The sequence below is a fragment of the Varanus komodoensis genome, unplaced genomic scaffold (assembly GCF_004798865.1).
Source record: "Varanus komodoensis strain SLA01 unplaced genomic scaffold, ASM479886v1 scaffold8, whole genome shotgun sequence".
Lineage (NCBI taxonomy): Eukaryota > Metazoa > Chordata > Lepidosauria > Squamata > Varanidae > Varanus > Varanus komodoensis.
Window position 1 is genome coordinate 23,279,509 of NW_025336481.1, and position 23,907 is coordinate 23,303,415.

The window sequence follows — 23,907 nt, forward strand, 5'->3', positions numbered from 1 at the left end:
ATTGTGTCCTAAAATGTTTGTACTGATAAATCTGAAATATGAATTGAGTCCAAGGTTGCAATCATAGTGTACATGCATGTCTGAATCAGCCCCACTTTCTGGCATTGCATAGATAGGTTCATAAATAATGGATTTTAAAAGAAGTAAGTATTCTTTTAACTTTAAATTACTATCAGTTGCTGTGAACACCTAAGAATTGACCCTGTTTCTATAAGAGGAAATAACTGTATCTGCAAACAGTGGGTGTAGACTTTTGCCGGTTGTGATAACTTATTAGTGTTTTCTTTGCAGGTTTAAATAATAAAACCACGAAGTATCTCCCCGTCGGGGAATCGAACCCCGGTCTCCCGCGTGACAGGCGGGGATACTCACCACTATACTAACGAGGATTTACCGTTACAGGGGTCTTGCTCTATCAATTTCTATTCTTCCTGATGAGGATTCGCGGTATGTAAATAGGTTAATAGGTTAGTTGCCCAATCCCCTCAGAAGTCACCGCACGGTCTCTTCTGCCGTGAATCATGGGAGTAGCAGTATTTTACCAGAGTTTCTAGCTCTTTCCCTGCCGAAGAACTGCTTTTCCCAGAATCCCTCTGCAAGCACGCTGACGGGGTGGAGTCCGGAGCCCAGCCGGCCTGGCGCTCAGGATTCTGTCAGCAGGCGCTGCCTCAGTCGGCGAAGGCGTGAGTTTGAAGTAGAGCCATGGCTGAGGCGCAGGATCCGAGCTCCTTCGCTGTCCCGGATGCCTGCCGCATCCACCACCTCCACCTGCGCTGCCGCGTAGACTTCGGGAGCCGGTCGCTGAGGGGCACCGCGGCCCTCACCGTGAGGTCGGAACGCGACCAGCTGCGTTGCCTGGTAACGCTGCCCCTTCTCTTGGCGGGCATGAGGCGCCTGGGGGAGGCAGGGAAGAGCCCGCCGCTGTTACCGGGCGTCGAGGCCTAGCTGTGGAGCGGAGGAGGAGTGCCGCCCCGCTGCGGGGAGCCGGCGGCGTGGGGTTGCCTATGAGCGACCCAGGTCCGTCGCCTGCGCAGGGCCGGGGTGCCGCGCGGTGGAAACTTGGAAGCTTTTCTTCGCCTAAAAGAGAGGCCCCGCAGCTTCTGCCTGAGCCGAAACGCACTGGCATTTATTTTTCAGTAAACGTGTATAGGACTGAATGGGTGCCAAGGCTGTCCTTAGTTTGTGGTTTACATGTTATTAGGAAAATGAAACAGTTTCTTAGGCTGATCATGATGGGCTTAGTAGAGGAACAGTAATTAGGAGTGGTGCCCATGGGAGCAATGTGTGCCATAAAATATAATAACATGGAAATTCTAGTACTGTAGGTAATGCTATTAAAATGATTAATGGTGCAGTATTACAGCTTCATTATATTTCAGTTGAACTTTGTCTTCCTGATATTAGCTTGCTTGCAAAAGCAAAATTCTAGGTGCTTGCTAAGACTCAAAGTTCAATAACTTGGGGAGTGATTGTGTGATTCTCCATATGATATGCAAATAAATCATTAAAATTGAGAAATCTTTGTCTAAACCTTATTCTGAACTGTAAACAAAGATGAGGTCCAAGTTTTTCTTTAAACAGTATCTAGACTTGCACATCACTTCCATATCTTGTCATTTTCTGGGACACAGTCCATAAAGACCATATAATCTGAAAAACATCCACAATGCATAAACACAAAGATTTACTCAGTACTGTTGGGTAAATAAACATCTGCTTAGCAACCATTTTTCCCAAGAATTGACTTCTTAGCCTCAAGAATAAGTTGCATCTGGGTCAAAAAGAAAGTGTCAAAAGTTTTCTTGTTTCATTAGTATTTTAGCTTTTGGCAGTGTGCAATTATATTGAGAAAATCTAATCTTTGTAAGTTCCTTAAGGGACAGTTCCTAGTATGTAGAGTGAGCTATTTTTTTTTACATTAAACAGCACCTTTATATAACAAACTTTCCTAATTTTGCAAAGATATAGAACATTGGCCAGAATGTAACTTTGCTTATGTAACTATGTAGCTCTGCTTCTGCATATTAAGTATAAAGATGCATATAAGATGCACACTTACTGTGTAGGGAAAGCTGTCTTTGTAAGTCAGACATGAGTATGTTACAAAGCTATATGGCTTTACTTGTGTGGAGAGCAACATCATCAAGGGTAGACAGAGGATACTTAAGATTTCCAGATCGGAAGTTGGAAACAGCCATGATGCAGAGCTGGGAATCTGCACTGCTATTCCGCTTCAAAGCCTGCTCAGAAAGAATTGTACTGGCTGCCCCTCTGAGGTTAGGAACTGGATCTCAGCACTCCTTCCCTCTCTTTCCAAAGTACTTCAGCTAGACACTCAAATGATTATCTAACAAAAATGCATGGCCAGAGAAGCAGGGAGCAGAGGTTATTTCTGCGACTTCTGTTCTTCATGAGATGCTCCTAAGCCTTGCAGGGTCAAATTTTAAGAATTAAAATTCTTCCAGCTTTATTTGAAGATGCAGGTCCTCCCAAGGGCTTTGGCTGTTGGGGAAATTGAACAAAGAAAATAATATCTCAGTCCGCACAATTTTGCTGTAATCCATTTGTATACTTATAAGGTAAATTCTAGCATAAAGGAATAAATACTTCCTGAGTTTGTATATATTTTTCAGTTATTTAATTTTTTGTATTTAGTTATTTTTAGAGTCCATTAATATATTAAAAGTTATATTCGGTCCCTTTGTCTGTTTCATTTATTCTAAAAGAACTTTGTAAAGTCATATTAGGGCATATATGTGTCAATAATAGCTCTTGAACTTGCTTAACAGGTCTTGGACACAAAGGATTTAACAATACAGAATGTAGTTGTTAATGGTCAGAAGGCTCAATTTGCTCTTGGACAACGTCATAGCTTTAAAGGAGCACCACTGCAAATCACTCTACCTTTTGAAGTAGGGAAGTAAGTTACTCTTTCTTCATATCTGAAAACTCCTGCCAATCATCTGATCTTAAGATATGTGCTATCATGTTTCCTCCCACTCAACAAACAGCTTGTGTAATATTGAAACATGCTGTTCTTGCAAATATTAGTAGATTGATTGGGCAGAAACTTGTATTATATTTAATAGACTTACTGCTAACCAAGTGCAATGAGAAACAGTTTATATTTTTGAGAGAGGGGTCTTTGGTCTGATACAGTGACTGGTGTCATTTTGAAACCTGATGCTGATCTATTTTATTTTGCCAAGTGCTTAATGCAATTGAGCTAGAACATTATTTTACATGAAATATGTCACAACTTTATTTTGTGGGAAAGGTGTTTTTGGACCATCATTGTCCCTAACTATGGGCCATACAGGCTGGTGTTAATGGAGAATCTGAAGTTCACAGTTCTCCACTGCTCTGGCCTAGTAGGAGGATAAACTTCTTAATTCATTTTAAGTCAGGAGTATATAACCTTAGGCCCAGGGACCACTGACATCCCTTGAGGTGTCCCAGCCTGGACTTCTGCGGTTCCTTAGCAGGCATCACCTCCTTTCTCCAGACCAAACATGTTGTGGTGTTTTCCTGACTTTTATGCATCCCCCTACCCCTTCCTAAGGCATGTTTACAGGCAGTAAGGGCTTAAAGATAAACACACTAGTATTTTGGCTGCACTCCACTGCAATACGACTCTGAGATTTTTTCCAAAATGGAATTTGGTCCTGAGGCTGAAAGTGGTTTTGCACCCTTGTTTTTGTAAACAAACTCCTTGCCTTAATCTCTTCCTAAATGTTACATGAAACCAAAACTGAGAAATTTGAAATTGCTTGGATATGCACAGAATTTTGCTGCTGTGTTCACCCCAAAGAATGAGAGACAAATGGCTGCCCTGCATTTATACAGCTGTGGATTGTAGCTATTGTTATACAGCCAAGAAAATCTCATTAGTTTTTCTTATGTTGGAAGATGAAGATAAATTTAGTTCATTGATGGAATTGTTTTATTTGGCTGTTAGCATTTAAGAGAAACCCCCTGTTATGCTTGTCCCTGAATCGGTAGATACAGATTGGTAGTGATCTAACTTTGCTAAGAAGTTCAGCAAAAATACTTTCACCCAGTGGTCCTGTACTCAAAATTGCATTCTTAACTATTTGAATACTTGCAGGGGGCAAGATGTGATTGTGGAGATCTCTTTTGAAACCTCTCCAAAGTCTTCTGCTCTCCAGTGGTTTACTCCAGAACAGACATCAGGAAAAAAACATCCATTCCTCTTCAGTCAATGTCAGGTGAGCAAGGTGTTATGCTGTCTTTCTCTGTTATGAACAGCATTTTCTACAGGTATACATTTTTCAGTTTGCTATCACTGGATCAGATTATGTGGGCATCTCTTGGGCCAAAATTCTACAACTTCTAAGTGTACCTCATGGGAACTGAGGGGCTTAGCACAGCTCTGTCTTTTACATATCGTCTCAATGCATACTGCACGCTAGAGAAGGGATAATGTGGCTGAGAGAATGGGCTAATTGTGGTTTGTGTACCTAATGTGTATAAGTGATCATATTATGGGTTAAAGCATTTTCATGATTCCTACAGTACTAAGTGTGACTATTGAAGACACATAATTATGTTACCAAAGATCAGAAGTGAAGTGGTATTAGTGCTGAATAATAGTAAGCCATATAAAACTGCTTTTAATTATTTTGATACTTAAAATATATAACCACTTCTCTACACTGAAATCAGGTGATATTGCTAAACTGTGCAGTCTTGGATTGCTTTTATTTTCTGTTTAATACTAAACTTACTAGTAACTAATACTATACTATTGTAAATAGTTTTACATATCTGTTTATCAAGTAGGATACTTTACTTTGAACATTAACTAGCAGTGAGGTATTTCTTCTCTCTTCTATTCTTTGAGGTATTTCCATTTCCAACAACACCAATAATATTTACCTTAGGGTTCATTCTATGGCCCCTTAACCTATAGTGGACCATATGCCTAGGTTTCTTCAGATCTGAGGTCAGAAACAGTGCTCAGGAGCACAGGGTGGGGGGAATCTGATCCCTCCCCCTTGTAACTTACATGGAAAGGACCAAGCTGGTTGTCTCTCTGAGATTCAAAATCTTCCTTCCTGTTTTTAGGCTCATCACTGCAGGGCTGTTCTTCCCTGCCAGGATACTCCTTCTGTGAAGCTAACCTACTATGCAGAGGTACGTGAAACCAGAAGCCTTGTCTCTGAACCAAAAACTGCAGGATTGACTCTTCTCTAGCAATTGCATGTGAGATGGATTAGTGTATTTGAAACATTACAAATATCTTGAAACGCCACATATTCTGCTACTGTTTGAGTGAACATGTCAAACTAAAATCTGAATGTTGAGCTCTGTTAGTCTTGACAGGTAGCAGATTGTGCTCTTTTTATATAATTTTGGTACACATAGGTAAGGACAGCCCATTACATGAGATTCCAACTAGTTACCTCATCCTTTTGTATCTGAAAAAGGCCCCTTTCATTCAGTGACTATCTTGGCTTGAAAGAGGGTATGTACTCAATTTATTTAATACAATTCTATGTCATCCAGTAGCTGAAGCAGTTGCTGCATGCCTCCAAGTCCAGCTGTACATCTAGTGCCAATGCTGGATCCATGAAAACCCCCAAAGAAGAACCTAGTCTTTGAAAAGGAGTGCAGTGCCCCTTCATAACAGTTTGAACATCACTTAGGAGGACAGACGAACTACCCACCAACAGTACCTCTGCCTTTCCTCTAGCTCCATTAGCCTCAGCTCAGGTGTATACATAAGACCTGTCCAGAGTGGGATGCTTGGGAGTGATGTCTTAGTCATCTCAGCATTCCACAGAGTAACCACAGCTTCAACAGGTCTTAGTAAGCTGACATTGCCATACAGCTTTCCTTAGAGGTATAACAGGAAACTGGATTAAAGAAATGCAGTGAGTACTCAAGCCGGTGTGGGAGGGGATGTGAGCTGAGCACACATCCCTAGCAGAATAGACTGTGGTTTGTTAAGCCAAAATTGTTGATAAAAGCTATTCTATAGCCCCTCTTGAATATGCAAAAATCGAGTATGTTAACCTCCATTACAAATAGGCCACACATGATAGATTTGATGTCTGTCTCATTTGCCATGTCAGAAATAAGACTTATTTTCTGGTATGAAGGTTGTTCCTAAACATTGGTAGTTTTAGTTGAGCAGAAATGTTCTTTTAGACATACTTGGGATGCAAGAAAGAATTGTGTCTGACTTACTGTGCTAAAATTGCTTAGAATTTGTGTTGTAGGACACAAATAGGTCAGTTAAATAAAAGTTATGCTATCAATCTGGCTAGGAGGATGCTTGGCTTCCCAGCTCAAGGAAGCAAAAGTCTCTAACTTCAGTGTGTGTTTATGCTCTTTAAAAAGTCCATCATGTAAAATTCCTTTGAGCAGTTGAGCCATTCAGTATTTCATCTGGGTAGCACTTAGAATGTCTGCTCATAATTTGAGCCTGATGCAGTGAGAACTGATAGACTTTAATTGCAAGTTGCTTCACATCATCACATATCATAGCTGCAACCCAGTAGCATTTGAAATTACCACTATATTACTTACTGTGTAAATAGAACACATATTAGAAGTGTAGGATATTGTTATAATGTTAGACAGTGCTTTTTTTGTCAACACGACCAATCACAAGCCAAGCAGTGTCATCACAACCAGCACGGACACACAAGCAGCCCGCATGCACTATTTTAATGATTTTGCTGCCGACCTGCTACGCCCGACAGGGCGATTCAAAATCACATGGAAAAATCCATCAAAAAAGGTGCCGGAATGCCGTTCTGGTGCCTTCTATGACAAAAAAAGCCCTGATGTTAGATGGTATAAGAACAATGCAATGTTAACAGTCTACAGGGCAAGGTTATCCTGCTTACCAGTGCCAGACAGATTAGTATCCATAGTCAAATTACAGAATGATACCCAAACCCAAGAAACAAATCCAGTTGTGACAAGTTACTTGTTAAGTAGTTAATAAAAATTGAAGAGGAACTGAGAGCAAGCTGCGTGTAAGACACTTCTTCATTTAATAATTTTCAGAATGTGGAAGTTCTCTTGTTACATTACTAACATTGCTGAACTGCTGTTTCCGTATCTGCTGTTTGAGGTTAGAAGATACATCTTACCAAATAAGTGTTATTTGTAATTACCTTGCTTGCTGCATTACAAATGAAATCAAGTTTTATGGAACAGTGGAACAGGTCCAGGCTACATGTGATGTTCCTATTTTAGGTCTTTCTTTTTTAAAATAAAATTGGCTGCAGTGGGGTGCAAGCAAACAGGATAAAACTTGGTAAGGTAGCTTTAACCTTTAAAGGGTGGCCTCAGGGGAGGTTGGCCTGCACAAGTGTCTTTTTGTTATTTAAAAAAAACCAAAACTGACCATGCAAGGGCTAAAGACATGAATTATACCAAGCCTAGTTTGGCCACACATATACCTATCTTAATTAACATTCTTGGATGGAAAACAAGAGGAATGCAGATTAACGTTTCAAACTGACCATATTTATTCTTTGCTGAAGAATTTTTGTTTTGCATCATGGGTCAAAGCAGATTTCTCATGGTTGTCTTTCTGGTAAGCAGGTACTACACATTTATGTCAGGAGACGAGGGAACTGGTTAGCTAAAAGGCCCAGTGTTGCACTTTGCTATGCCTGCAGTTTATGATTGCGTAAGCTGATATGCCTAAGAACCGTTTCTCATATGTGCCAAATGCTTGGATGGTCTAGTGGACATGTGCATTGTTGGATGAGTGACTACTCAGCATTGCAACACTTCTTTAATTCTGATAAACCTCTTTTTGGTGATTTTGAGCAAATTAGACTGTTCAGGTAAATAAATAAACTTTCAGGTAAAACAGTTTCTCAAAATTAAAGTTGTAAAATTAGTTTCCTGTATTCTAATAGGTTGTTGGATAAAAGCAATAAGGGATTATTTTTAAAAATTGCAAGATAATTGGCAAAACCCCTTTCCTTGATAGCTGCCTTGGTAGTATCTTAATTCTTAGCATAACGTATCTATGCTTATGACTAATGCATAAGAATAGAAGTGAGAAGTATTTGTGTGATCCATGTTGTAGCATTAGCTTTGAATTCTAAGGTTTAATGGAATGTAAAATGTGAAATGTATAACATGAAACCATTCATCTATTTTTGAACTTGACTAGGTATCTGTTCCAAATGAACTGGTGGCTCTTATGAGTGCTAAGAGAGATGGAGACTTGCCTGACCCAGAAGACAGCACTCGGAAGATTTATCGTTTCATTCAGAATGTAAGGCTATATGCATTTTCAGCTCACTGTGGTATAATTCACACTGATAACTTTCATTTCAGAAAACAAGATTTTAGATGTGAAAAATGTCTAAACTTGTAGATCTGTTTATAGTTTTTAACTTACTAACATGTCTTTCTCTTCTTTGGGTTAGGTTCCAATACCCTCCTATCTGATTGCTTTAGTTGTTGGGGCTTTGGAAAGTAGGTGAGTGCTGTTCAATGGTCATGCTTAGTGAATGAGCCTAGCTTCTCCCAGGGCTCACATACTTCCTTCTTCTGTTCTGGTGCTGTAAGATGTGTTTATCTAGACACACATGTACAGGGGATACATAATTGCATTGTTGCTTCTGTTAGCCAGATCACAAAATATTTTAGGATGATCCATGATCAAAAGACCTCAGAGACAACTAACTGTTCAGAACAGGGTAAGGGTTGTGGGAGAAGGTGGGTGAGATCTTATCCCTCTTCCTTGAGCCATGGTAAAAACAAGAATTGTATTATGTTAGCTTTGGCAGAAATACTTTAAGGAACTGTTTGCATGCAACTTAGTACCTTCCAGTAATGCTCTTTGCCATCTTTCCACTTGCCCTACCTATTAAATTACTGTTTTACACATTGTGGTAAGAAATAAGCAGAACTTCAAAGGGAGAATTCTTATTTTTTTTCCTAACCAAATCTTATTTTTCAGAGAGATTGGCCCCAGAACTTTGGTGTGGGCTGAAAAGGAGCTGGTAGACAAATCAGCTCATGAATTTGCAGAGGTTGGTGAAAATATTTTGCTTATCTGACTTTTGCATATTGTTAGAAAGTGAATAGCTGTCACTTCAATTTTTAATGGCTGTAAAATTTGCAGAAGAAAATAACTCAGTATTTTTCCCAAGACACTGATGCTTTACATTTTACATTACATTAAGCCACTTGTAAATAAGTTATGCCCAGTGTCCCAAACAAATGATTGAGCATGCTGTGGCTTGTTTACCCATCAGTTCTCTAGTCTGTCCCCTCCTGGTTAGCTACAAACCAAGGGAAGTGTTAAAATGTTAAAAGACAGTGAAAACTGTTGGTTCAGCACTTAAAGCCAGAGAATTACATTGTTAATGGAGTTCCCCCTCATGGTGCACCTATTTTCACTGCTTCTCCCCACCCCCCCACCCCTTCCATTTCAGTTGACAGCCAGGCAAGTGATAGTGGGCAGCTGTGCAAATTAGCTTATACTGTACACATTCTAGCCTTAGAATCTCAGAATAGTAGAGCTGGAAGGAGCCATGAAGGCCATCGGATCCAACTCCCTACTGCTGCAGGACACCAATTTACATCACCCCACTCAGATGGCTGTCCAGTTTCTTTTTGAATGTCTCTAGTGTGGGAGAGCCTACTACCACTCTAGGCAACTGGTTCCACTGTTGCATTGCTCTGACAGTGAGAAAACTTTTCCTGATATCTAGCCTAAACCTGGGTTGTTGCACCTTGACTTAACTATTCCGTGTCCTACACCCTGGTATCAGCGAGAAGAGATCTTGACCTTCCTCTTTGTGACAGCCTTTGAGGTACTTATAGAGGGATATCATGTCCCCTCTCGGTCTTCTCTTCTCAAGATGAACATGCCCAATTCCCTCAGTCTCTCCTCATAGGGCAGTGTTTCCAACCCCTGCATCAGCAGCCTTATCAGTCTGCTGCCTGCTGCACCTTGCAGTTCCAGCTGAATCTTAAAAGATCATTTATCAGGCAAGACTACACATATTGAACAACCTGAAGTATGCAGTTGCACACCTGCAGAAGAACAACCGAACCTAATCATAAAAATAATAAAATTCATACATCTTTGTGGGCCCAAAAAATAATAAATCAGCAGTGGGTCTGTCACTGGCAGCGGAATGAACAAAATCACAAAGAGCAGCAGGGATTTTTGCCACTCTTGCCAAGTGGATTGCTAGCCCGTCTCCACAATTCATGAAAGAGTTGGTTTCCTTGTTTCTGCTAACAACACAATCATGAGTCAAACAACCCCTAGAGTCAAACAACCCCTGGGTTGTTGCAGTGACTTGTTGCCCAAACAGAAGCTTCGTGTGGGGTGTGCTCAAGTTTCAGATACAGCAACCCATTCAGCCTTGATGCACTGTATAAACCAGATTATAATTTGGGTTTTTACAATTTGTGTATTAATATCTCAGGAAATGCTTCCTAATATCTATTTCAGCTTTGCTAATTCTTGTTTCAGGCTGAAGCTATGTTGAAAACAGCAGAAGACCTGGCAGGACCTTATGTATGGGGTCAATATGACTTGCTGGTGTTGCCACCATCATTTCCATATGGTGGTATGGAAAACCCTTGCCTCACTTTTGTAACACCAACATTACTGGTATGTGTGATTTTGCTATGGATCATGTAGCATAGTTTTCTTTAGGAACTTTGTGGAAGCTTACATTTTGGAAAAAGCATATGAATCTTGTGCTTGGCATGAGTTATGGAAATAACTTTTTTATCTTTGTTGCAGGCTGGTGACAGATCATTATCCAATGTAAGTATAAGTCTAGATTTCTTCCACTACTCATAGCTATAATATTCTGAAGTTTAACTCATGTGCCTAACATGGCATATGCTGTATAAAATCCATTTAGCATTTCTAATTGGAACTAGTATTAGAAATCATTCATACTAAATGATTTCATACAGTTAAACATTACTTGCAGCATAAGTTAACAAGAAAACCTGCAAATAGTATAGTTTAATAAAATGCCAAACAGTCAGTTGGATTGAGTACAGCTGTTCTGCAAGCAAGAGAACTTTCATTTGTGGAAGTGAGTTAGATTTAGGAAAGGTTCTTGCTCTGCAAACTGGATACTTCTTCAGGTGGAAAGTTGTCTTTGCCCCAGTGCCACCTTCCACATTTTGGAAGGTCCCATAACATTTCTGAAGACTTAGATGGGTGCAGGGTGAGTGGGTAAGCCAGAATTAGCTCTTAGCATTCTACCTGCAAGAATGCCCAGTTCAGAATTTCTTTTCACAGAACTCTGAAAACAATGCCACATGAATAAACTATGTTCAGACAAAAGAATACTTATTAGGAGTTCTTTCGTATGGAGACAGGATTGGTGCTTGTGCCTGGCTCAACACAGTAACAGATTATTCTGCTCCTTTCACTCTTCCTTCACTTGATTTGTAATACTTAAAAGAGGCTATCTTTGTGCTGTGTATCCTGGAAACCATAACTGGTGAACAAGAAAGCAGAATTGTGGACCTTTCTTTGGAATGTTGCATATTAAATCTACATTGCTTAGAACTGGGTCCTTCCTGAAACAAATTTGCAAGTAATATGTTTTGAATTAAGGAGGTTTTTTTAAAGGCCTGGCTCTTATTAATGCCACAGTAAAAGTTGAAGTCAAACTAATTTTATGGAGAATAGTCTGCTATAATAACTGCTTTTCTTGAATATATAAATCTCACTGAATAAAGGGGAATACACAAGTGGCCATTGCTGGCAGAGAAATCAGTAGAACTCCAGTGGATGACAGGAGTAATGGAAAGCAGGCAACAAGCATCGTGTAAGAGTGACGTGACCTATGTGAAATGCACCAGTGCCACCACCAAAGCAAGCAAAATGCCTGTGATGGATGGGGGGCGGGTGCTGAATGACCAGAACAGACACTAAGCAACACCACCTCCAAGTTAACTGTAGTAAGCAGGGCTGTGGAAATGGTATGAAGCAGCAGTGCATTGGTCACATACAGCCAGGATAAGGCAAGCGGGAATGTGAAAGGAGGTGGGAGGGATTATTTGTGATTGTGGGGTGGGTACCCTTCCTAGTTTGCAGCCCAACCTTTGTCCAGGCCTGCCTAAATGGGGATGGGGGGAGTGTAATATCATGCTAATATAGTATGTAAATTAAAAGCACCATGTGAGTGGTTCCAGTTGTATGTCTTTGCTGCCCTCCCTTCAGTTTATAGGGTTGTGAGGGTTAAATAATAAATGTTCAGAATGTGCCTGTGACACTTTCTTTGCATTTCAGGTCATTGCACATGAAATTTCTCATAGCTGGACTGGGAATTTGGTAACAAACAAAACTTGGGAGCACTTTTGGTAGGTGAAATCAAATGCTTTTAGAAGTTGTGTGTTTTGATTCAGGAGTGTCTGAGATACAGAAATAAGCACACGTGTCCTTGGTGTTTTCAGGCTAAATGAGGGTCACACAGTTTATTTGGAACGCAGGATTGGTGGCCGGCTCTTTGGTGAACAGTTCAGACATTTCCAGGCACTGGGTGGCTGGAGAGAATTGCAAAATACTGTAAGTGCTATTAAATAAATTGCAGACTGATTTAAATAACTTGAATTTTAAAACTGTGAATACATGTGAAATGAAAAGTAAATTTATCCTAGCTTTGCAAAATAGAACTAACCTCATTGTCCTTCCCCATGCTGGTATTTGATTATAGTCCCTAAGACAGCTTTCAGATTAAAAACATTCAGTAAAGATGAATGAGAAAAAAATGCTATTCCTATTTCTTCCTGTTGCCACAATAGGAAGTAAAGAAATAACTTGAATACCTCAAGAACAATTAATAGCAGTCTTAAATGATATCACATCTTAATTGATGTCACAAGCAGCTTCTAGTTATGTTCTTGTTAAACATTTAGAAGCTGGTGCTAGTACAACAAACCACAGCCCATATTTGATTTTGTGCAAGATATGGATGAGAGTTTTCATGAACATTCATAGTGGTGTTTCAAGGTCTACATCATCCTGAATTGTCTTCTGGGAAAAATTCAAGCTTCTGGATCTTATATGGATATATTTATCATGCCATGTTGTTTGGACAATTACTTTCTCCCACAGTGACTCATATCAATAAAATGATACAGACAGATTCTGCCATCAGGGTACCAACTACTCTGACAGGAAGGAGAGTGGAGGGCAAAAGGAAAAGGGAAGCAATAAGCTTTTCAAGTCTAGAATAAGGTGATAAGCTATTAGCAGGCATTTAAATGCATTTTAGAAGTTAGTGTTTCTTGGAACTTTGACTGATAGATGAGGCTGGAGTTTCTTTCTCCTGGCATTCAATCTGAGGGCAACTGTCAGTTGCAACTGTGTTTTTTTCTTGCAGGGAGGAAGAGGTGAGCTCCCTGCTATTGCTCCTTCCACAGTCAATAGAAGCTGGGAGCCATGGTTCCTCCTTCAAGCATTCAAAAGCCATATACCTTTTCCCTTACAAAATATTCTTTATTGACTAAAAAGCACAAAACACCCAGACTGAATCTCTGAGCATGCACAGAGTGGTTTGCTGACCCCAGCCTCTCCAGGAACTCTCATGAGCATGCCTGTGCCCCATCCCTTTGGGGGAGGGGCCTTTGAAAAGTGGGCACATCTGCTCTGCATATGTCAGTCCTCTAACAGGGCTTCCCTCATCTGCTGGTAACATGTCATGGAGTCAAGTGCTGTGTCCATATTGCCTGAGTCTGAGAAACTCCCCTGTTCCAAATCCCTTCTTACCATCTGTGCATCTTAGTTCTTCCCAGAGACAGCCTACCCACCTAGGGAGTCTAGCCTTGAGATAAGTCTCTCATCTCAGCATCTTGGCTTGGCCCACATTCCCAAGTTCCTCCCAGTTCTGCTTCACATTCTGATTCCTCTGAAGTCTAGCCAGCAGTCCTTGAGAATGAGCACATGAATCAGCCATCTATCTCACTCCCAACAATAGATGGGCTAGGATGACCTCATCCTCACCTTGATAATGTTTCTGGGAAGCAGTGGGTACAAGCCTTCCATTGGCCTTAGATCCTTGACTAATAGCAGGAACCAGAATATGTTTCCTTTCTGCTCTCTAGTTCCAGGGCACTTAAGTGTGTTTCTGTGTTGCATTGTTGTGGGTTTCCAGAAGGAATACTTAAATATCTGCTCTGAATTCACCAGGCTCCAATGAATTTTCTGAGATAATCTGTCATTGATCCACTGCTATAGAATTCCATTCTTGAGTATGTTCCCCATCTTCTTGACATTACAGTGAGATTTTTCTTCCATTTGGCTTGGGTTTTCACTTGGAGGATGCAATTAGATAATCAGGCATTGGGTTATGACCCATGCTGGATGCATGAGCTAGACAAATCTGGAACATTGCCACTTTTTAATTAAAGCTAGCATACTTGAGTAAGTTGAGGTTTTGTATTGAGCCTAACCTGTGCCCCTGGAGATAGTAGAACAAAAGCATTGAAATTTGAGTGGAGGTTTGTTGAGGAAAAACATCTGTCCCATTAGACAAGAGGTAGGCAACATACAGCTCCTCCAGGCTTTTTCATTCCGATCCCCCACTGCTGAATTTGCTACCACTGTGGCAAACAAACAGTAATTTTGCCTTAAAACAAGCTATGTGCTCCCTGCCTGTTTTCTTATAACGCAAAACTATTACTTTTTTGCTGCTATGTTACCAAATTTCAGTGGCAAATTCAGCAGCAGACAGCAGAACTGCAGTCTCCAGTGAGGTCTGGAGAAGCATTGTGTCCCTCAATCCATGGAAGTTCCCACCCTTGCATTAGAGTACAAAATGTTTTGGCAAGGTGGCTGATGAGTTTTACCCAGTGTTGCAGGTTGTACTTGGTCTGTTCTCAGTGTCAAGAGGGCTGGCAGGTTGAACCCCATTAAATTTATAATAGCTTCCATTTTCATAAATGTATTTCTCTTACTAGATCAAAACGCTTGGAAGTACAAATCCTGTCACGAAACTGATCCCTTGTCTAAAAGAAGTAGACCCTGATGTTGCATATTCTTCTGTTCCATATGAGAAGGGCTTTGCTTTACTACTTTATCTTGAACAGCTTCTTGGTGGACCAGGTATTCAGTTACTCTTCAGGTGTGGGGCATTTTTTTGTGATGACATTTTATTTATGCTTAATACATCTTATGTGCCCACAGATGTCTTTATCGGCTTCTTGAGGGCATACATCCAGCAATTTGCATACAAGAGTATAAGGACTGAGGACTGGAAGAATTTCCTGTACACATATTTCAAGGACAAGGTTAAGTGCTACTCTTACAGTTCAAAATGTTTTGTTATAATTGGTTCAAAATAAAATATATTCTGAGGTGGCAAAATGAAATGAAGCTGTCATATGCAGTTGTACCAATATTCTGTCTAGTCCACTGCTCTTTTAGTAGTTGCCCCCAAGGCTTTTCTTGGGCTTTTAAAGTCTACATGTTTAAGTAGTGATGGGAAGAGAATGTGTGACTTAGTGCACAAAAAACATGCACTTTACCACTAAGCAGCCTGAAATATTCATAGTAAACTGTTTTAGAAGAATACCATATTCCTCAAACATGTTTTGCCTGAGAAGCTGAAAGCAAACCTGGGCTCAAATCAATGCATAATCCAAATGTCAGTTCATTATGTTTCCACTTTGGCTTACTGGAAATGTGTGTGTTATGGCTAGTCTTTCTTCTTAGAAAGCTCCAAGACAGGTAGCAAACAAATGCTCAAAGGAACAAGGATTTACTGACTCTTGACATTTTTAGAAGGATGAAATATAAGGCAAAAAACAGCTTTGACGAGATCACAGAAATTTTTTGCTTAAATTTTTTTTAGTGCTATTACAATTCTTTATGCAGTATATGGGAACAAGACATCTGAGCTGTTGGGCACTTTTGCTTATGGAAGTAAATTTCTGCATAGAAAAGTACTATGCTACCTGTTCTGGTGCTACCTGCTCTGGAGGTCACAGCCTTGCAGAGTTATGAATGCTCCTCATGATCAGCTGCGTCATGATCATGTTTATAAAGCAACATTTACTGAAGAATATAATATCTGACAATACTCAGCCTTCCATTGCCTTAACAGCCCACATTGCTGAATCATTTATTGGAGCTCAGTTTTCATATAGATTTTATGTCAGTTTTTCAGTTATACCATAGTTGGTAGTTAATCAATATGGTCATACTGAGTGATGGGATCAAAATCAGCATTGCTTTGGAAGAAACGTGCATATGTTCATAGCAGATATCTGCCTCATTGGGATAGTATTAGTGAACGAGTAAAATGTTTCTCTCATTAGAGAGATAAAGGAATCCTTCAGTCTCAGCTACAGAAATTGTAGAATCCTCTGATTTCCTTTTGCATTATGCAATGACAGTATTTAATTCAGTGTCACATTGTCATCAGCTGGTATGGCCTGAAATGCAGTATTTTTGTATTATGAAACAAGTGCACTTGAAAGTGTTTGATAAATGATTTATTATTCTAGGTTGATATTCTTGACAAAGTTGATTGGAATGCCTGGATGAACACTCCTGGTATGCCACCAGAAAAACCAAAGTAAGCAACAGAGTTTCTTGAAATGATCATCAATCTTTTAACATCAATCTTTGTGCTTGTATTCAAAGGCCATTTGAGAACATTTAAATTCTGTTTTAATCCAAATATATATCTTAGATCATATTGGATCCTTAAATTATGAATTCATAAGGTTCTCCTACTTTTGGTTTATATCTATTAATCTTGATACTTTATTCAAATTTGTTTATATGTTGGGCACAAGATGAATATCTAAAACGTGCTCATCTTAAATGATATAAATGGAACATACAACGATTATTAATAATAAAAATACAAAATGTGTAAGATTATACTAAATAGGTCTGCTACATGAAACATTTCCTTGAACTTATTTACATTTATACCCTTCATGGGCTGACTCGCAATCTTAGTTTTGTATGTTACTATTATAATGTTGTAATAAGGAGTAACATTTATTCAAGTGATGAATGAGAAATGTAAAAGAAGGCTGTTTGTAAGTTCATGCACAAGACACCTATGTTGGCAGTAAGTGTGTAAATTTTCTTTTTCTGTCTTTACCAGGTATGATACAACACTATCAAATGCTTGTGTTGCCTTGAGCCAAAGATGGATCAAAGTAAGTTAATGAGTTTTGTTAAAAATACTTCAGGTGTAATGTATGCTACTAGTGCATTCCACTTTGTCCTTCATCAAGGTTTCTTAGTCAACTGACCCATATAGGAAGCAAACAATAAAAAGCAGGGTCATATTTACAGAGAGGTAAAGCTTATCTTGCCACCATTACAGAATTAGTTATAATAGCAGTATTCAAAAATTACCTTGAACATTCCCTTGACATTAAAACCATACAGATTAAAATCAAATAAATCCATTAGCATGGACAGAAAATAACACTAAAAGGACTCAGTGCAGAAGTATAATCTGATTTTATTGCACTTCCTAAGAACAGGCCTTAAAAATGTAATGGCCAGGAATTGCCCAGGGAAATATGGAGTGTAATTTTGCCAGGTAAAATGCGTTTTTGTATTTTGAGATAATGAGAACCCTCAAATATAGTCTGTATTTGTTTGGGCAAAGGATCTGAGCCCATAAGCCGAGGGTAAACAGACACTCTGAGCTCCCCTCCAAAGCAAGCTAAAATTATGTTAAAATTAACATAGACCTGAAGAAAGTCCATTTTTTTCTTTGTCTGAAATCTCAAATCTTAAATATTAAGTTTTAGCATAAGTTTTCAAATTTCACTGGTTAGTTTACTCACTTCAAGTTGACCAGTAACTTTAGAGAGTAAATCTAGCTGCATGATTTTTTATTCAACAATACAAATTTGTACTCAGTCACAATTGTACACAGCTTGAGGGAAGCAAGGGCTTCCCTTTTTTGGGAAGCAACCAGAGCAGAGAGGGAAGATAAATTTGCTATTGCATGCACAACTGTAGTATGCAGGAAGTCCATCTTGGTCACAGGGGACATTGCCTGGGTTCACATGTTTGGGAAAGGAGCAAAAGCCATTACAGCTCATTTTCTCACTACACATGTTGAGTGCATGCTGTGGAATTATCATAACTTTCCTTGTTAGATGTGATTTGTTGTGTTGTCTGCACCTGGCAAGGCTGAGAGGCAAGTGGGTTTGCAAAGTACCATGGAATTCATGGCTTATCTAGAGTCATGAGGTAGTTTGTAAATTGCCCCTACCCACCACTCTTGCTGGGTTCAGATGGCACAATAAACCATATCTCGTGAGGATATTTATAGTAATTGTGTGGTATGCAAGTGGCATGTGCAGGATGGCAAAGTAAGTTAGAGTATCTGATTTTCCTTCTCCAACTATGCAAACCAGCCCAATGTGAGGCCTTCTATCTAAATAGAGTTTTGTAATAAAATGTTGAAACTTTTATATTTTGCAAGGTGGAATTTCTGAATTTCAAATATCTACTGACTTTTGCTTGTTTTTAGGCAACTGAGAGTAATCTTAACTCCTTCAGTTCAGCTGATATAAGAGAGATGTCTTCACATCAGCATATTGAATTCCTTGCACTATTGCTGCTGGAGGTGAGTGCAGGCAAAACGTATTTACCTCTGAACACAAACCTTTCTATTACCTTTTTTCCCTTGTTGTTGTTACATTTTGTAAATGTGAAGGTCAGGTGAGGAAAGCAATACATTTTTCAGTTATAGCAATACTCTATAAAGTATTGAGTATACATTTGCTATGAAGTGTTTCAGAACTTGATAGCATATTTCTATCAAACTTGGGACTCTTTTTATTATTGGCTAGAGAAACAGGACTTCGGGTAGATTTAAATGTGCTTTTAAGTTATCATAAATAGAAAAAAATGTGGGGGCTGACCCAGCAGGTCCGATGTTTCTGCTGATTGATGTTGTTTTTAGTTTTCCTTTGTTTTAGGGTTATGTTGAATAAAACTTATTATATAAAAAAGAACCTGATAGCATGATGACTTCTTATACAGGGATAACCTGGAGATATTGTGTGCTTGGTTGCAGACCACCACAGTAAAATGAACATCAAGTCACACAATTTTTTGATTTCCCAGTGCATATAAAAGCTATGCTTACAGCATACTGTAATCCATTAAGTGTACAATAGTAATTTTCTAGAAAACAATGTGCATAATTTAATTATTTTATTGCTAAAAAATGATAACCATCACCTGACCCTTCAGCAAGTCATACTTGTTTTGTTGGTGGATGGTCTTGCCCCAATGCTGACTGGGTGGTTGCTGAAGCTTGGAGTGGCTGTAGCAATTTCTTAAAATAAGAAGTTTGCCGCATTCCTTAACTGTACTACTCTTCAGACCACTCTGACTACAGAACATAGGTTCAGATGGCAGACTACAGAATGGACATCATTTTGCTGCTTTGTATCCTCTGTGTCCGTGTAGATGTGACGTTCCCCTTCAGGTGTGACATTCTGGTTTTGATACTCCTGCTTTTCTCCTCTTCTATATTCTATAGAACCCGCTTCCAGTAAGTCATGTAAAACAAATGCAAGAGGTATATAACTTCAATGCTGTGAACAATTCTGAAATTAGATTCAGGTATGTAAAATACACGTGAAATACAACATGTCATGGATTTGTTGCACTGTGTATAATACACTGTAAGGCAAATGCTTCCTTATCATTAGACTAATTTGGCACTTGGCTTTGGGCTATTAGAAAGCCTGACTGAAGAGAAGCTTGAAAATGTCTGGTTGGTGTCTGCTGATATTTCACCAGACAGATAGTTGAATGATATGTGAGGTGCAGGGGATGGTTGCCAGGGAGCTTGTTTCTTCTGCTTGCGACTAGTATTTGCTTACTCCTGTTTCCCACAAGCCCATTCCTAATACGCTTTCTGATGTGCCGTTCCCCTTCTTCTCTACAGAATCCAAATCTGTAGAATAAATGATCTTAAAAATAAAATAAACTATGTAAGCACTTATATATATATTTGTAACTTGCATAGTTGAGAAATCTGGGACTGGGTTGCAGAAACTGAATTCTCTTAAACTTGCTGTAAACCCATTTAACTGACTATGAACTGTTCTGTTTCAGATGGCTGCGCCTCTGCCTTCAAGCCCAATGGGAAGATGCCATTCCTCTTGCACTAAAGATGGCTACGGAACAAGGCAGAATGAAGTTCACTCGTCCCTTGTTTAAGTAAGATAACTATTAAAATATGTATGCCTTAACCATTTACACATAATCAGGCAAAAATGTTTCAGTATTGATTATTCGCCACATGTTAATTCTGAATGTGTGTATGGTAGATTTTTACTCAAATTATATTGACTTGATGGAGATAATGATTTTAAACAAATCATGACTGCCAAAACTATAATACAAGAGTTAAACAATAATTACAACTGAGTTGTGGAACTTTGAGGGATTAAACTTCATGTTGTGAACATAGAAGGTATCAGTGCAGTTACCAGTCCTTTTTATGACAAGATGTGTGAAAAACTACCATATTACTGATAATTACTAGCTACTTAGGCCTTTAGTCAGTCTTCAGCCATAGCCGCTTTACAACAGTGCAGGGTGAGAGAGCCGTTGATCTTAGCAAGCAAGATTGCTCTGAAAGGAGAACGTTAATTTAGCTGGACAGCAGCTAAATTAGGCCACCAAAAAAACTTGAGTTGTTTTCTTGGGGAAAACTATTCTCTGGTTTTGAAAGCATTAGCAAGGATTTGCAACATGTTTTATGCAATTATAGAATTATTGAATTGGAAGAGACCTGTGATTGGATCCATAGGATCCAATCCACAGCTCAATGCAAGATTCCTTATTATTTATTAGAATTTTATCCTGCCTTTAAAAAATCTCAAAGTGGCTTACATCATTCTCTTCCTCCTGCTCTCAATCTTCTCCCCATAGCAACAAACCTGTGAGGTAGGTTGGGCTAAAAGTCTGTGACTGGCCCAACATTGGCTCCATGACTGAGTGGGGACTAGAACCCAAATCGCCTGAGTTCCAGTCCTGCACTCTTAACCACTACCCCATGTGGCTTTCAGCATGATTGTAACAGGTGGGCTGTCCAGCTGTGATTTGAATACTTCCAGTATGGGAGAGTATGTAAATGGTTTTTTCCATGTAAATGGTTCTGTTGCTACATTTCTTTACAACTCAGGAAGTTTTCCTGAAGTTTAGCCAGAATCTGGCTTCCTGTAACTTGAGCTAATTAATCCATATTGTGCACTGTTGAGTTGATCAAGAAGAGCCTCCTCCCTCTGACATCCTTTCAAGTACTTGAAGAGTGCAGTTGTAGCTCCCCACAGTGTTCTCTTCTGAAGGCTAAACATGTAGCAGGTCTAGCTTAAAACCACCCCAGAACCCGTGGCTTGTTGTAAAGTTCTGGGTGGGTTTTAAGCCATCCCCCACTGTGTCCCCACTTACCAGGTTTTGACAACATGGGAAGCCACGGACTGTGAAAGTAATGAGGCATATCATGCAGCTTGCACATGCCTGCATGAGCCAGTGTGATATGCTGGTTAGAGTGAAGGACTAGGGACCCAGGATATCTGGGTACTGGTCCCCACTCAGCCATGCAGTTCACTGGGTGACTTTTGGCCTGTTACAGACTTTTAGCCAGACCTTTCTCACAGGGTGGTTGTGAGAATAAAATGGAATTAAGTAAGCTGCCTTGAGTTCCTAAGAGGGAAAAAAGCAGGATATATATGCAAGATGATGATGAAAGGGAAAATAAGCCACTTATTTGCCTTGTGGTCATGTTAAGCAAAGTTTGTATGTCTTCAAAATCATTTCAGTATATTCTGAAAATGTTTATATTGTATGTCTTTCATGAACATACTTTGGTCCAGATAGCTTTTTAAGTTTAAAAAGCAACTTGTCCTGAAGATACTTCTATAGCATCTTAGTACAAATCTTGAAAACTACCCAGACCTTGATTTAATTTTTATTGTATGGAATTTATTGCAGAGACCTCTATAAATCTGAGAAATCTCGCGAACAAGCCATCAGCGCTTTCCAGCAGCACAAAGCCTCCATGCATCCTGTGACTGCAATGTTGGTAGCCAAAGACCTGGGACTGGATGGACAAACTTTGCGGACTTAAGGATAAAGGAGTCCATAAGAGGCTAATTTCACTTTCTCTGTTCCCCACATGTCCCTTCCTTCCCCTTCCCCAAAATGATGGCAACTTGCATGTTTGATTACTAACCTAGCTTTCTATTCTGTACCTGAAACAATCAAGCTTTTTCTAGATTTTCATGCTGGCATTCTGGAATAAAAACAGCATGCTCATATATAATTCTGTAAAGCTAATAAAACTTCTTATGCTATATTTTCATACATTACTTATCACTGAACCACAGCAAGAGTTGGCAATGTTTTGCTACCTGTACTGCTTTGAGGAAATAAATCTTTTTATGTTAAATCAATTTGTCTTTCCATAAACTTAATTACATGACAGTGCTTTGTTCACTGGAGACTTGCTAGAGACTTCTAGCTCACAGAGCTTTTTCTTTCCCTAAAATAGGGGTGGACAGCTGGTGGCCCTCCACATACTTCAGCCTATAAATTTAGTTAGCATTCTGAGAGTTGTATGCCAAAATATATTTAAATTAATACACTTGCTTACCTCCACACAGAGCTGATTAGAAATTGAAACAGGCTATGAACTGGCAATATTACTCCAATCTGCATGTGAATGCCTGATACAAGTTCTCTCTCTCATGAAGAAAACCTTTATGTCCATAATGTCAAGTTAGTGAAAAACTTAAAGTTGTAGGAAGAATCAAGAGTATCTAATCGCCCAATAAGCATAGACATACCTTCCTTGGTGCTCATAAGCCTTCCTTCCTGTTGAATTAACTGGAAAAAACAAACTTCTACCAACCTCACATCTTTATTTCCCCAAAATGCCAAAAGGCAAGCCTGACCACCTTGTAAATAAAGATTACCACTACCTGGTAAGCAGGATAGAGAGAGAGAGAGAAAGAAAAAAGAGAGAGAGAGGAAGGCAGGCAGGCAGGCAGCATGAGAGGCAGGCAGCATCCAGTAGAGGAGGATGGGATGACTTAACAGGCAAGGAAAATGCAGTGATACCTTTGGGGATAAGAATGGAGCAACCAGGAGATGACAGGGCCAAGAGGCACAGTGGTGTCGGAATCAAGAGGGGGGTTACACAACCAGAGCAAAGATATAGCACACTTCTGTCCACATGCACATTCACCATTTCACACATATGTAAAGATCAAGTAAAATAAATAGCACATTCATTATATGGGATCCCTCCATTAAAAAACCATAGAATCACCTCTGCTACTGTGGTTTGAACTGGAAAAAAAAGAACTGATTCATTTATTTCCAGTGTTTCCACAGCACAAAAATAGGGTTCTGAGATACGGATCCTGAAATTTTTACAAATGATCTCTGCAAACTGCCATCTATTCATAGGCCGCCTCTATGCCACAGGCAATGGTGTCCTATCAAAAAGTCATGAAGGCCTGTAATATTCAGGCTATGGAGTCATTGCGTTAGTACCCTAGCTACTTTGATAACTGGATTTGTGGTGGCTTTTAAAAAAATACTGTGCTGCCTACAAAAAGCTACAATTCTGTCTAGCTAGAGCTGTGCATTGATTTGACTGAAGTCTGAGCTAAATCAGGTCATTACATATTCTGATGTTTCTCAGGACTTAAGTGGTCCTCAGGTGGAAGCAGATGGCCTCTGATTTAATATAAGCAGAATTAGGAAAGCACCAGATAAGCACCCCTTTAACAGTTTCTAATTCTGATGATGGTTTGGGGGGGGGGAGGGGAGGTATTATTCCAGTTGCCTGATCCATCCAAGGTCACTTCAATTTAGATGGGAGGATAACTAGAAAGAGAATGTCT

The 23,907-nt window shown here is 39.5% G+C and overlaps 1 protein-coding gene and 1 non-coding gene across 2 annotated transcripts; one reads left to right on the forward strand and one right to left on the reverse strand.

The window, feature by feature from the left end:
* Positions 1-317: 317 nt before the first annotated feature.
* Positions 318-389, reverse strand: TRNAD-GUC. Its single transcript has one exon. It is a non-coding gene; the product is annotated as a tRNA-Asp (tRNA).
* Positions 390-628: 239 nt separating this feature from the next.
* On the forward strand, positions 629-22,449 carry LTA4H (leukotriene A4 hydrolase). The gene is made up of 19 exons (XM_044455564.1): positions 629-858; positions 2,790-2,920; positions 4,109-4,229; positions 5,089-5,157; positions 8,168-8,272; positions 8,427-8,479; positions 8,963-9,035; positions 10,493-10,633; positions 10,769-10,792; positions 12,281-12,351; positions 12,445-12,556; positions 14,950-15,094; positions 15,176-15,279; positions 16,498-16,568; positions 17,112-17,166; positions 18,504-18,599; positions 19,524-19,606; positions 20,105-20,209; positions 21,989-22,449. Exons 1-19 carry the CDS (start codon positions 703-705, stop codon positions 22,122-22,124), a joined length of 1,851 nt encoding a protein of 616 aa, XP_044311499.1. The 5' UTR covers positions 629-702; the 3' UTR covers positions 22,125-22,449.
* Positions 22,450-23,907: the final 1,458 nt, after the last annotated feature.